Source organism: Mirounga angustirostris, unplaced genomic scaffold (genome assembly GCF_029215605.1).
Source record: "Mirounga angustirostris isolate CCGP_5_RB_7025 unplaced genomic scaffold, mMirAng1.0.hap1 SCAF_6, whole genome shotgun sequence".
Taxonomy (NCBI): Eukaryota; Metazoa; Chordata; class Mammalia; order Carnivora; family Phocidae; genus Mirounga; species Mirounga angustirostris.
The window spans coordinates 74114691-74128823 of NW_026991714.1; the positions used below are offsets into that span (position 1 = coordinate 74114691).

A 14133-nucleotide genomic window follows, 5' to 3' on the forward strand; every position below is an offset into this window, starting at 1 on the left:
GAATGATCTTCCAACCAGCTAGCCTGTCCCTCTTCTGGTTTGCCTTACACATTACTCCTGGCTTGTTATTCCTAAATACTACCACATAGGTTACCCCTTTTCAGAAAATACTTAATGACCACCTCTGGATGGAGTGCAAACATTCAAGTGTAGCAGTCATGATCCTCAGGAGATGACTCTTATTGATCTCCCATTATTATTAATTATCTAATGAAGTATAGCTGACACAAGATGTTAATTAGTTTCAGGCGTACAATATAGTGATTCTGCCAGTCTGTATGTTCTGCTATGCTCGCCGAAAGAGTCGCTACCGTCTGTCCCCACACAGGACCATTCCCTGTGCTGTGCCTTTTATCCCCCATGACTTCCTCATTCCATAGCTGGAAGCCTGTACTTCCCACTCCCCTTGACCCCTTTTGCCCATTCCCCCACCCCCATACCCCCCGGCAACCATCAGTTTGTTCTCTGTATTTATGGGTCTGTTTCTGCTCTTTTAGTTTCTTTCTTTTTTAGATTCCACATATAAGTGAAATCATATGGTATTTGTCTTTCTCCGTCTGCCCTATTTCACATAAGTATGATACCCACTAGGTCCAGCCATATTGTTGCAAATGGCAAGATCTCATTCTTTTTTTATGGCTGAGCAGTAGTCCTCTGTATGTATATCTATCTCATCTTCTTTATCCATTTATCTATTGATGGACACTTAGGTTACCTTCCTTCCTTGGCTAATGTAAATAATGCTGCACTAAACATAGGGGTGCCTATATTTTTTTGAATTAGTGTTTTCCTTTTCTTTGGGAAATACCCAGTATGGAATTGAATTGCTTGGTAACTCTAATTTTTTGAGGACCCTCCATACTGTTTCCCACAGTGGCTGCATTCCCACCAACAGGGCACAAGGGTTCCTTTTTCCCTCCACCCTCACCATCATTTGCTATTTACCATTCTAACAAGTATGAGGTGATATCTCATTGTGGTTTTGGTTTGCATTTCCCTAATGATGAGTGATATTGAGCATCTTTTCCATGTGTCTGTTGGCCACCTGGATGTCTTTTTTTGGAAAAGTTACTATTTAGGTCCTCTGCTCTTTTTTAAATTGAATTGTTTCTGTAGTGTTGAGTTGTATGAGTTCTTTGTATATTTTGGAATATTAACCCCTTATTGGATATATGATTTGCAAAAATCTTCTCCCATTCCCTAGGTTGCCTTGGTGTTTTGTTGTTTCCTTTGCTGTACAAACCCTTTTAATTTTGGTATAGTTTATTTTTTGCCTTTGTTTCCCTTATATTAAAAGACATATCTAGAAAAATGTTGCTAACATCGATGTGAAAAAGATTACTGGGGTGTCTGGGAGGCTCGGTTGAGCATCTGCCTTTGGCTCAGGTCATGACTGGGGGGTCGTGGGATGGAGCCCTAAATCGAGCTCCCTGCTTAGCAGGGAGCCCGTTTCTCCTTCTCTCTCTGACCCTACTCATTCTCTCTCTCCCAAATAAATCTTTAAAAAAAAGATTATTGCCTGTGTTTTTTCTTCTAGGAGTTTTATGGTTTCAGGTCTTGCATTTAGGTCTTTTATCCATCTTGGGATTATTTTTGTGTATGGTGTAAGGAAGTGGTCTAGTTTCATTCTTTTCTACACAGCTGTCCAGTTTTCCCAACTACTGGCTGAAGAGACTGTTTTTTCCCTATTGTATATTCTTGCCTCCTTGGTTGGAGATAAATTGACCACATAAGAAAATGATTATTTCTGGTCTCTCTATTCTGTTCCAAAGATCTTGGTATCTATTTTTGTGCCTATAGCATACTGTTTTGATTACTGTAGTTTTGTAGTATATCTTGAAATCCGGGATTGTGATGCCTCCAGCTCTTTTCTTCTTCCTTAAGATTGCTCTGGGTATTCAAGGTCTTTTGTGGTTCCATACAGAGTTTAGTATTATTTGTTCTAGTTCTGTGAAAAATGCTATTGGCATTTTGAGAGGAATTGCACTGAATCCATAGAGTGCTTTGGGAAGCATGGACATTTTAACAATATTAATTCTTACAATCCATGAACATAGAATATCTTTCCATTTATTCCAATTTCTTTCATCAATATTTTATAGTTTTTAGAGAACAGGTCTTTCACCTCCTTGGTTACATTTTATCTTTTTGGTGCAACTGTAAATAGAATCAGCTTTCTTAATTTCTCTTTCTGCTACTTTGTTGTTAGTGTATAGAAATACAAGAGATTTCTGTATATTAATTTTGTATCCTGCAACTTTACTGAATTCATTTATTCTAACAGTTTTTTGATTGAGTCTTTATAGTATTCTATGTATAGTATTAGATCATCTGCAAGTAGTGACAGTTTAACTTCTTCCTTACCAGTTTGGATACCTTTTATTTCTTTTCCTTGTCTGATTGCTTCAGCTCTGACTTCCATTACTATGTTGAATAAGAGTGGTCATAGTAGACATCCTTGTATTGTTTCTGGATCTTAGAGGAAAATCTTGATTTTGGGTTTTCCTATAGGGCCTTTATTAGGTTAAAGCATGTTCTATCTAAACCCACTTTGCTGACAGTATTATTGTAAACAGATATTGAATTCTGTCCAAAGCTTTTTATGCATCTATTGAGATGATCATATGGGTTTTGCCCTTTCTCTTGTTCATGTGATTTATAATGTTGATTGAAAATACTGAACCACTCTTACAACCCTGGAATAAATCCCACCTAATTGTAGTGAATGATCCTTTTAATGGATTGTTGAATGTGGTTTGCTAATATTTTGTTGAGAATTTTTGCATCCATGTTCTTCAGGGATATTGGCCTGTAGTTCTCTCTTTTTTTTTGTAGTATCTTTGGTTTTGGTATCCATGCAGTGCTGGTCTCATAGAATGCACTTGGAAGCTTTCCTTCTTCTATTCTTTTGTAATAGTTTGGGGAGACTAGCTCTTAACTCTTCCTTATTTATTTATTTTATTTTTTTAAAGATTTTATTTATTTATTTGACAGAGAGAGAGACAGCAAGAGAGGGAACACAAGCAGGGGGAGTGGGAGAGGGAGAAGCAGGCTTCCTGCTGAGCAAGGAGCCCGACGTGGGACTTGATCTCAGGACCCTGGGATCATGACCTGAGCCGAAGGCAGATGCTTAACAACTGAGCCACCCAGGCATCCCTTAACTCTTCTTTAAATGTTGGGTAGAATTCACCTGTGAAGTCTTCTGGTCCTACCTTTTTGTTTGTTGGGGTTTTTGGATTACTGCTTTAATGTTGTTACTCGTTTTAAGTTCAGATTTTCTATTTCTTCCTGATTTTGTCTATTTCTATTTCTTCCTGATTGCATATTTCTAAAAATGTATCCATTTCTTTATATGCCAACAAAGTGGACAATCTACAAACTTTGTATTTTGTTGGTGTTAGTTGTTACTTCCCTTTCATTTCTGATTTTAATCATTTGGATATTGGATCCTCTTTTTTTCTTCATGAGTCTTGCTAGAGGTTTATTTTTTCAAAAAACAATTCTTACTTTCATTGATCTTTTGTATTATTATTTTTTTGGTCTCTCATTTATTTCCTCTCTGATTTTTATTATTTCCTTCCTTCTAACTTTGGGCTTTGTTGTTCTTATTCTAGTTTTGTTGGGTGTAAGGTTAGATTGAGATTTTTCTTGTTTCTTGAAGTAGGCCTGTGCCACTAAAAATTTCCTTCTTAGAACTGATTTTGCTGCTTCCCAAAGATTTTGGATTGTTGCATTTTCTTTTGTCTTTTTTCTAGTTTTATTCTTGTAATTGATTTGTAGTTTCATACCATTGTGGTTGAAAAACATGTTTGATAGGATTTCAATCTTAAATGTATTGAGCCTTGTTTTGTGGCCTGAGTTGTGCTCTATCCTGGGGAATATTTCATGTGCATGGGAAAAGAATGTATTCTGCTGCTTTGGGATGGAATGGTCTGTATATCCATCTAATCTAACGTGTCTTTCAAAGACACGGTTTCATATTGATTTTTCTGCCTGGATGATCTGTCCATTGATGTAAGTGGAGTGTTAATGTCCTCTACTATTATTGTATGACTGTCCATTTCTCCCTTTATGTCTGTTCATACTTGCTTGATATATTTAGATGCTCTCATGTTGGGTGGATCAGTATTTACAACTGTTAGATCCTCTTATTGAATTGATCCCTTTATCATTATGCAATGCTTGTTTGTCTTCGTTACAGGCGTTTTTAGTCTATTTTATCTGATATAAGTATTCTTACTGCAGCATTCATTTATTTATTTGCTTTGCACTTCCTTTTGCATGGAATGTCTTTTTCCATTTTTTCACTTTCAGTCTGAAGTTTGCCTCTTGTAAGCAGCATGCAGATAGGTCTTTTTTCTTTTTTATCCACTCCATTCTGTGTCTTTGGAGCATTTAGACCATTTACAGTTAAAGTTACTATTGATAGGTGTGTACTTATTACCATTTTGTTAATTGTTTTCTGGTTGTTTCTGTAGTGTTATGTTTGGCCTTTTTGTCTTTATTTTTTTGTGTATCTTTTATAGTTTTTAGGTTTGTGGTTACCATGAGGTTCATATATAATATTACTATTTATAGGCTATATTAAGTTGATGGTGACGTAAGTTCAAACACATTCTAAAAGAACTTGATTTTTACCCCCTTCCTGCCCCTTTGTGTATATGTTGTCATATTTTACATTATTTCGGTATAGTTGATTTTACTACTTTTGTCTCTCAATCTTCATACTAGCCTTATAAGTCACTGCTCTATTACCTTTACTGTATGTTTGCTTTTACTAATGATTTTTTTTCCTTTCATAATTTTCTTCTAATTATGGTCTTTTCTTTTCAACTTAAAGAATTCCCTTTAACATTTTTTTTTTTTTCTTTTTCTAGTAAGGCCAGTTTAATAGTGATGAACTCCATTATTTTGATGGTCTGGGAAACTCTCTCTCTTTTGCAAATCTGAATGATAAACTTGATGGGTAGTGTATTCTTGGTTGTAGGTTTTTTCCTTTTGGCACTTTGAATGTATCATGCTACTCCTTTGTGATTGCAAAGTTTCTGCTTAAAAATCAGCTTATATAGCCTTATGGGGTTTCCCTCATACATAACTAGGAGCTTTTCTCTGGCTTTTGAAATTTTCTCTTTCTCTTTAATCTTTGACATTTTAAATATTATGAGTCATGGGTTTATCTTGTTTGGAACTTTTTGGGTTTCCTAAATCTGGATGTCTACTTCCTTCTCTGGGTTAGGGAAGTTTTGAGTTATTATTTCTGCAAATATGTTGTCTGCCTTTTTTCCCTCTCTCTTCTACTTCTGGGACCTAGATAATGGGAAGATTGTTTGATATTTTCCAAGAGTTTTTTTTTTTTTTTCCCCTGTTCACTTGGGGTACTTTCCATTACTCTCTCTTCTAGATCTCTGATCCATTCTTCTACTCTGACTCATTTTTTTTTTTTTAAGTTTTGTGTTGTTCTTTCATTTGGAGCGTATTCCTCTCTCTCCTCATTTTGTTTGACTTGCTTTGTTTCTATAAGCAGAACAGCTACTTCTCCTCCACTTGAAGGAATGGTCTTGTGTACGGTCAGCCCTGTGTAGACTATGTGGCCTGGTGACTGTGGCTGGCTGTACAGAGCTATAGCTACCCTGGGCTTGGGGGCATGGAGCCATCCTGGTAGGACGGCCAGAGCAAGGTGGGCATGGGTGGGGGCAGTCCCAGGGATCTCCACAGAGAAGATACCTGGCAGGACAGCTGAAGTGGGCATGAGTTGGGGTGGTCCTGGGGCTCTCCAAGAAGGGGGCATCTTGGCAGGACACCTTGAGCCAAGGTGGGTAGGGGACAGGGGTTATTCTGGCAAGTCATCTAGAACCAAAGTAGAGCATGCCTGGAGTACTCTGGGGTGCTCTGCACCTGTTTTACTTTGGTGAGATGGCTGGAGCCATCATACCCTGGTGTGTGCCATGCTAGGGCCTGGGCTCACTGAGGTGGCAAGCCAGCTAGGGTGCATGGGCTCTGCTCCCCTCTGCACTATCAGGGTCAGGGGGAAACATAAGTAGGGGTGCTCACCAGCCCCTCAGACCTATAGAGAGTTCCAGCAGCTCTCCCGCCATTTGGCAGGGTTCTAGGGCTGGTTCCTTTATTTGAAGTTGCCCTTTTAAGCCACAATTTTTATTTCCTGTGCCCAGGGCAGATGCATCTGTTCACAGTCCCCCTGTACTATGCCTCCCCACTGCAGTTCACACATTGGGGGTGGGGCTCCCCTTTGTCCCCAACCCTCTCACCTCCATCTCCCCTGACTTTCTGTATGGGGTCCCTTTCTATCTTTTGCTGTGCAGAAGCCCTTCAGTCAGCCCTCAGATTCCCATTATTACTAATGTTTTTTTGTTTTTGTTTTTGTTTTTTACATGAAGCTACTGCCCTTCTCGTGAAGCCACATCTCTGCCTGGAATGTTCTGTCCTTGCTCTGTACGTCTAAGACCCCTTCTTCCTTTAGGGCCTGGCTACAGTCTTGCCTTATTCAAAAGCCTCTCCAGACAAACTGAGCCCTCTTCGGAACTCTGTGGTTTATAATGATCCTGCTACTCCTTGTCACCCGGGCATGGCAGGATGGTGTATTTGTTTTTCTTTTCCTTGAGGAGCTTACAGTCTATCTTAGACCTGGAAGTATTTAGTTGTGGATGACTATAATATTATTACACAGAAGCCCTGCAAAGCATTCACATTTCATTTAGATATAACAGTTGTTAATATGTCCTCTTATTTCCATAAATAGTTGACACCAGGTATTTTTATAACACTATTCTCTCCCTGCTTCATTGCTGGCTAAGTGATGAGGCTCGAAGACCTCACAGAAAGACACAGGATTATTCCACATTCTCATATATGTATAAAGATTTAGCAATGATGAGGCCCAAAGTGGATGTTGAGTTTCTTTTGCCCTCATTGGACCCGTTTTTGAGTTTGATTTATGAACTCCTGGTGGCTAGCATAACTAATGGCAGTGTTGGAACAAGACATGGTGAGATGTGCTTTAAGACGGCCTGAGTAGAGGGGTAAAGGCACGAGTCTGCAGTTGTCTGCTGGTCTATTTTTATCAGTGGTTCTATGTCAATGTCCATACCTGCCAGTCAGAAGTTCATACATGAGGATTCCTAGTGACCAGTAGTCGGCGGAAATGTCATGGCCTTTGTTCAGGATGATCTCTGGAGCTACGTACTCTGGAGTCCCACAAAAAGTCCATGTTTTCTTTCCAAATCCTATTTTCTTTGCAAAGCCAAAATCGACCTTACAAAGACAAAAACAAGTTATTTCAATGACCCTTACATTAGGCTTAAAAGCAGTTAAGTTACTGAGCTGTGGTGCACTTATAACACAATAAAAACAGATGCCCATTACTGTAGTCCTATGGTCTAGAAGGAGTTGTCTCTACTTCAAACCATACCAGCCTCCCTGATCAAACTCAGGTTCAATAGGGAAAGTTGAAACCTGAGTACAGGAGGAAACTGACATCATTACAAATAAAGGCAAATCTTTCTTTCCAGAAATATTTTCCATCTTTTCTTCCTTTCATACCAAGGGAGGTTGGGCCAGAACTCCTTTACTGAAAATGTTTACAAGACCAGTTGGACCTCCTTGACAGATTTTCCAGAATATGCATGATTTCTGCTGGCTTGATTTAGTATTGAGAAGCCACTTTGCTGCTGAAGGAGCTCAGTCACAAAGTCCATCCCTGCCCTTGGTAAACACAAACAGGGATAAAATGCAAATGTGTTCTTTGTTTTTCTAGAAACCTTTTGATGGAGGAACATCAAATGCTGAAAATGTATTTTTTCTAAAACAATTTGGTTGAGAATCTAAATCATTAACTGCCTTGATTTGATTTCTTTGAACACAGTATGCTGAATAGAAATTCAAAAGTTTAAAAAAAATAGGCACTGGCACATGCAAAGGCCATAAAAATTGACATTTTATAATAAGAGAACTTCCCTCCTACAGTTAAGTCTTTAGAGTGCTTGACTCATTTTATTATTATTATGATCACTACTATTATAATTAAAATGACCTGGATAATATCACCTACCAAGCCCATCCCCGCCCCCCCCCCCCCCCCCCCCGGCCCTTAAGATTATACATAAAACAGGGTTCTTGGATAGCTCAGTCAGTTAAGAGGCTGTGTTAGGCTCAGGTCATGATCCCAGGGGCCTGGGATTGAGTCCCGCTGCTAGCTCCTTGCTCAGTGGGGAGTCTGCTTCTCCCTCTGCCTCTCTCCCCAACTCATGTTCTCTCTCTTGCTTTCTCTCTCAAATAAGTAAAATCTTAAAGATTATACCTGAGTCTAAAATATTAAAACGATTCATGGTTTTCTACAATGTAAATATCCCTTCCCTGTGAATGGCAGAAAGCAGATTCAGAAAAGGTCTACAAAGGTCTTCTAGGTCTAGAACATAGCCATTTAAACACAGTCTGCCAAGGGAGTATTAATTTAGATTTAGCCAATTTAATTTCTTATAAAACTTCTGCATCATTTGAAAAGAATGGTTGCTGAAAATAGTAACTCTAAAATCTGCTTTTAAGAAAAGTTAACAGCATTTACAAGGGGAAACGGAGATATTAATGAACACAGCTTGCCAAGTGAGTATTTTAAAACCGCAGGGTGGACACCCTGTGTAGAGTGCACTGACCAGCTTGGTGTAGCCTCTGTGATCCAGGATGAGATTTTCTGGCTTGAGGTCCCTATAAATGATTCCTTTGGAATGCAGATAGGCGAATGCTTCCACCACGCATGCTGTGTAAAATCTGGTTGTAGAATCTTCAAATGAACCTCTGAGATCCGGAAAACGAAAGCACATAAGACATTAGTTTCTCGGATATGATTTTAGTTATGTTTTCTCATTTCCTGATGTTCCTTTGCCAGAGTTTCACCCCAGAGACCCATGTCCTCTGGGCAAATGTCACAGGATTGTCACAGCCTTGGGTTTTCAAGGGCACATTAGGATCAAGTCAAGGAATTCTTTGCCCTTAGGAAGGGATAGTTAAATGTAACCTGCAAGCCTGCCAAAGAGCTCAACCACACAGTTCTTCTGCAAACTTGGTGGCTTCCTCGCAGCAGCCCCCTGCTCTCTACCAAGGCACAGCTTCTGGCCAGGGGGAGACGAGTCCTATTTCACGGGTTTGTTTCGTTAAGGAGAAGTTTATAGATTCAGTCATATTTATTTTTAGAGAGCTTGTTTCTGAATCTCCCTAAATAATTCAGATACAGTTCATGAGAGGATGAATAAAAAAGGTAATGTTTTTAAAGAACCACTTAGGAAATGAGGTGTGATGCTATGATGTAATCATATCTCACAAGCTAAATACTCTGTTTTTGAAACTTTTGCCAGCAAGAGACATAATACCTACGTCTCACCCTATTGTCTTCTTATTAAGAAAAGATGGGGTAAAGAGATAAGTCGAAGGAAAAAGGTAGATTAGGAAACTTGATTCTGAGGTTTAGTAAGAAAGCACAAAGTCTCTGTCTCTCCCTGTCTTTATTTATCTAATGAAATAACAATAAAGGGGGAAAAAAACCCAAAAAACAAAAACACCAGCATCTAAGGTTAGCTCCTTAGTTCCTGTTTATCTTTTTAAAGAATTTCATGGGAAAAAAACAAACAAGCTGTATTTCCCTTTTCCCAAGTAGTAAATGTAATGTAATGATTTCCTGATGTTTCTGGAACATTCCTGTGAACAGCTGTTCCAAAGGAGGTTGTGAGGTGAGACGAGCACACTGGCTGTTAAAGGGAGTGTGGCCCCAAACTCGCTTTCACTACAGTCCCTGATGCCAGTTAGCATTTTGGTGACTTTTGCTTCTTTTTTCAGTATTGAGGAGTAGACGTTAACACACCGGGAAGTCGTACATGACTGGCATTTTTTTTACAAAATGGAGCAGTGAATCCAAGGCGAAAGCAACACCTTTCAGGTCATTTTTACAAAGACCTAGTTTCTTCTAGAAAGTTCCTCAACTACTAATGTCCCCTGAGTTGTCACTGAAATAATTAGCTCTTCCCAAACATCCTCCTTTTGAAATACAATTCAAGGCATGAGGATATCTACGCTTACAGATACTAGAATCATCACTATAATTATGAAGATTCTAGTTTCTCTTCAACAATGTCTGCATGAAACAATTGTGAATTTATAAGGACAAGAAAAAAGTTTCTTAGAGCAGGAATGATACATTGTATGCTGCAATTGTCTGCTGACTTGGAACTCTCTTTGCAGAGGGAACACTGTGCAATTCTGTGTATTGAGAAGGCGGTTGGAGTAGTGCCTTGAAGGTCCTTTCTTCTTTGCTCTGAAACAAGTATGGTTGCCCATGAAGAGCAGCAGATGTCTTTGAATTGGAGATCACCGGTAGTGAATAGTAAGTATCCCCATGCAGATAATGAGCACAACTTGAACTGTACCGAGTGCCCTATGCGACTCCAGTCCTTTGTCACTGGAAAGCTTTGCAAAGTCACGGCAGAACCAAAACAAAACCAGACAGTACGTGGAATATAGCTCTGTCTTATTTCACATTACATGTTTTAATGAGAGACTTAGTGACTTCCTTGTATCAGTCCTGTCTAGCTATGATTTAGGTGGGCCTTTTTGAAAGCCTACAAATTCTTGATTACTCTTGGAGATTATTTCTGCAGTTGTGACTTTGGGCAACATCTCTGTTTTCCTTAATATTCATTTGGTAATGGAACCAAATGGACAAATACATTGTGAATATTGTCAGGAAAGTGAACACTTAGGAGAGATCAACTTCTCATGGAATCTCTGCTGAAGATAAATCTCATTTATATTCTAAGTTGGTCATTAACAGGAAGATGAAAAAAAAATCCTAATACAAACTCAGATTCATTAGAGGAGGCTCTAAGTTAGGAATATGGACATTGGGTTTCGCTTGTTTAATGTTGAGCAACTCCCCGTACCTCCCTCAGACTCTATGATTCTCTTGTGCAAAATGGGGCTAGTAATAGAAACTATCACATTGGATTGTCTTAAGGATACAAATAATTGATACGTATATTTAGAATTAGTGCCTGGCACACAGCCGGGTACCTGATAAACATGAGCCAATCTACTTGAGCACCAAAATAGTCTTCTTTAGCTGCTGTGTCTTAATCTAGAAAAACTGAATGACATGGACAGGTCTGCAGTCTTCTGGGGATGGGAATGAGGGGTCTGCAATACCTAATTAACACTGTCTTTGGGGTATTTGCTGCCGTGGGTAAGCTCTGAAGGGTCTTCTGCTAATCTCTGTTCTTTTCATTTTCTCTACACTTCTCAAATGCATAGATTGCCTGCCAACTTTCATCATCAAGTGAACTGACCACCAACATTCACCTTTGGGTCTTCAAGGTTTCTCTGATTCTGAGCCATTTTGGAATTTGGAAGGTTCTAGAAATCTGGTTTCCATTCCTTTAAAAATATTTTGAGTCTCTTCCCTATAGAAGCATATTTGTAACGATTTTTAAAATTAAATGAAAAAGCTATCTCAAATCTTGTTCTGTGACAAATCGACATAATATATGCATACAAAATATTTATCAGCTTCACAGCTTCATCCCTGAACCTTTGATGTGGGTAATTTGTGGGTTGTAAAATACACTTCTGGAAAGCAGTGAGAAAGCATGGCATCAGGGGGACTCGAAATGAAAAATTACTATTAGAATTGAAAATGACAACATATATGTGATCTAAAACAAAAATGAAAGCTTGTTTTATCAACAGAAAGTTGCTTAAAGAAATAAATCACTCCCCTAAATAGCTCTTGAAAATAATCAATTATGCCCTGACAGTTGTGTCATTTCAATTAAAACAAGTATGGAATGGGGCCTCACACCTTCTTCGAGAAGGGGCTGGTAGTTTCCTGTTAGAGGGCAGTAGGTAACATTTTGAGAGAATGAGAGAAGTATGTATACTTATGGGTAGACCCAGCATTCGATTTCATCACAGTGTTTAATCAACTTGTCATAAACGGAGTCCCGGAATGACGGAAAGCAACAAAGACAAAGCATGCTCCCTTTTTTGTCTACTAACCCCAGTCATCAGTGGGTGCACACCTGAAGGGTGTTGCAGCCCGTGAACGTTCTCTGCCAACTGTAAAGCTAGGGAGGCTAAATTAGTGTGAAAGTAGACTCATTTCCTTGAAATACTTTGCTTTTTGTTGTTGTCAAAGTGTAATTAAAATACAGTGTTGGTTTCAGATGTACAACATAACGATTCAGCGGACTGTACATCACTCAGTGCTCACCACGGTAAGTGGAGTCCCCGTCTGTCACCAACTGTTATTATGGTATTACTGGCTGTACTTTTCCTCTCTGACTGATTTATCTTATAACTGGAAGTTTGTACTTCTTCATCCCCTTTATCTATTTCGCCCCCCCCCCCCCCCCCGCCCCACCAACCTCTCCTCTGGAGGAGACAAACTAGTCTGTTCTTTGTCTTTAAGAGTCTGTTTTGTTTTCAAGATTCCACAGATGAGTGAAATCATATGGTATTTGTCTTTCTCTGACTTATTTCACTTAGTATAATGCTCTCAAATAGCAAGCTCTCATTCTTTTTTATGGCTGAGTATGTTCCATTGTATGTACACACCCTATCTTCCTTATCCGTTCATTTGTTGTTGGACACTTGGGCTGCTTCTGTATTTGGCTACTGCAAATAATGCTGCAGTAAACACAGGGATGCATGGATCCTTTCACATTAGTGTTTTTGTTTTCTTTGGGTAAATACCCCAGTATAGAATTACTGGATCATAGGGTAGTTCTGTTTCTAATTTTTTGAGAAACTCCCATACTCCTTCCAGAGTGGCTGCACCAGCTTGCATTCCCACCAACAGTGCATGAGGGTTTCTGTCTTTTTGATTCCAGCCATTCTGACAGGGGGGAGGTGGTATCTCATTGTGGTTTTGATGTGCATTTCCCTGATGATGAGTGATGTTGAGTGGCTTTTCATGGGGCTGTTGGCTACTGTGTGTCTTCTTTGGAAAAATGAATATTCAGGTCCTCTGCTCATTTTTTATTTGGATTTTTTTTTGAATATAGCATTTGCAAATATCTTCTCTTTCATTTGCTGATGGTTATCTTTGCTGTGCAGAAGCTTTTTATTTGAGTGTAGTCCCAATAGTTTATTTTTGCTTTTGCTTCCCTTGTCTGAGGAGATGGGTCTAGAAGAATGTTGCTAAGGGTGATATCAAAGAGATTACTACCTATGTTTTGTTTTAGAAGTTTTATGGTGTCAGGTCTCACATTTAGGTCTTCAATCCATTTTGTTTAAGAAAATGGTCCAGTTTCATTCTTTTGCATGTAGCTGTCCAGTTTTCCCAGCACTCTTTGAAGAGATTGCCTTTTCCCCATTGTATATTCTTGCCTTTGTTGTAGATTAACCATATAATAGCGTCAGTTTATTTCTGGGCCCCCTATTCTGTTCTATTGATCTGTGTGTCTATTTTTGTGCCAGTGCCATATTGATTACTAAAGCTTTGTAGTATAGCTGGAGATCCAGGATTATGAGACCTCCAGCTTGGTTCTTTTTTGGGATTACACCAGTTCTGAGAAAAATGCAATTGGTATTCTGATGGACATTGCAATGAATCTGTAGAGTCCTTTGGTAGTATGGACATCTTAATATTCTTCCATTTGTTTGCATCATCATCAATTTCTTTCATCAATGTTTTATAGTTTTCAGAGTACAGGTCTTTTACCTCCTTGGTTAAGTTTATTCCTAGGTATTTTATTCTTGGTGCAATTATAAATGGGATTGTTGTCTTAATTTCTTGCAGGTGGGCAGGGAAAAAGAAGTGGCAAGGTCACTAGGTGAGCTGTCCACAATGGTCTTTCTGCCACAGCTGTGGGTGCACCAAAGGGCAGGGTTTTTTTTCCCCCCGTGCTGGTAACTGAAAGGCGTGGTAATCTTGCCCTCCTCTCTGCCTTGAGCAGGAGTCCCGTTGGAGGGATGGCTGCTGAGGGAAGCAGGTTGAAGGAGACGGGTCCACAGGGAACGTGGGAGTGGGGCACGCAGTGCTAGAGCCCTGGCTTCCCCAAGTGTCTGCCCATCGAGGCTGGAAAAGGGAAGAGAAATGCCTGCCAGCCCTTTTTTTCCTTTTTTCCTGGAGAA

The 14133-nt window shown here is 39.3% G+C and overlaps 1 protein-coding gene across 5 annotated transcripts in view; it reads right to left on the bottom strand.

Annotated features, from left to right (window-relative positions):
• PRKG1 (protein kinase cGMP-dependent 1) overlaps positions 1 to 14133 on the bottom strand; it is a 1261682-nt gene that overhangs the window by 15806 nt on the left and 1231743 nt on the right. For all 5 annotated transcript variants that reach the window (XM_064594539.1, XM_064594538.1, XM_064594540.1 and 2 more), the window contains 2 exons: positions 8667 to 8808; positions 7106 to 7269 (listed from right to left, as the gene is read on the bottom strand). In XM_064594539.1, the coding sequence (XP_064450609.1) occupies positions 7106 to 7269; positions 8667 to 8808 (306 nt within the window). The remainder of the gene's footprint in view (positions 1 to 7105; positions 7270 to 8666; positions 8809 to 14133) is intronic.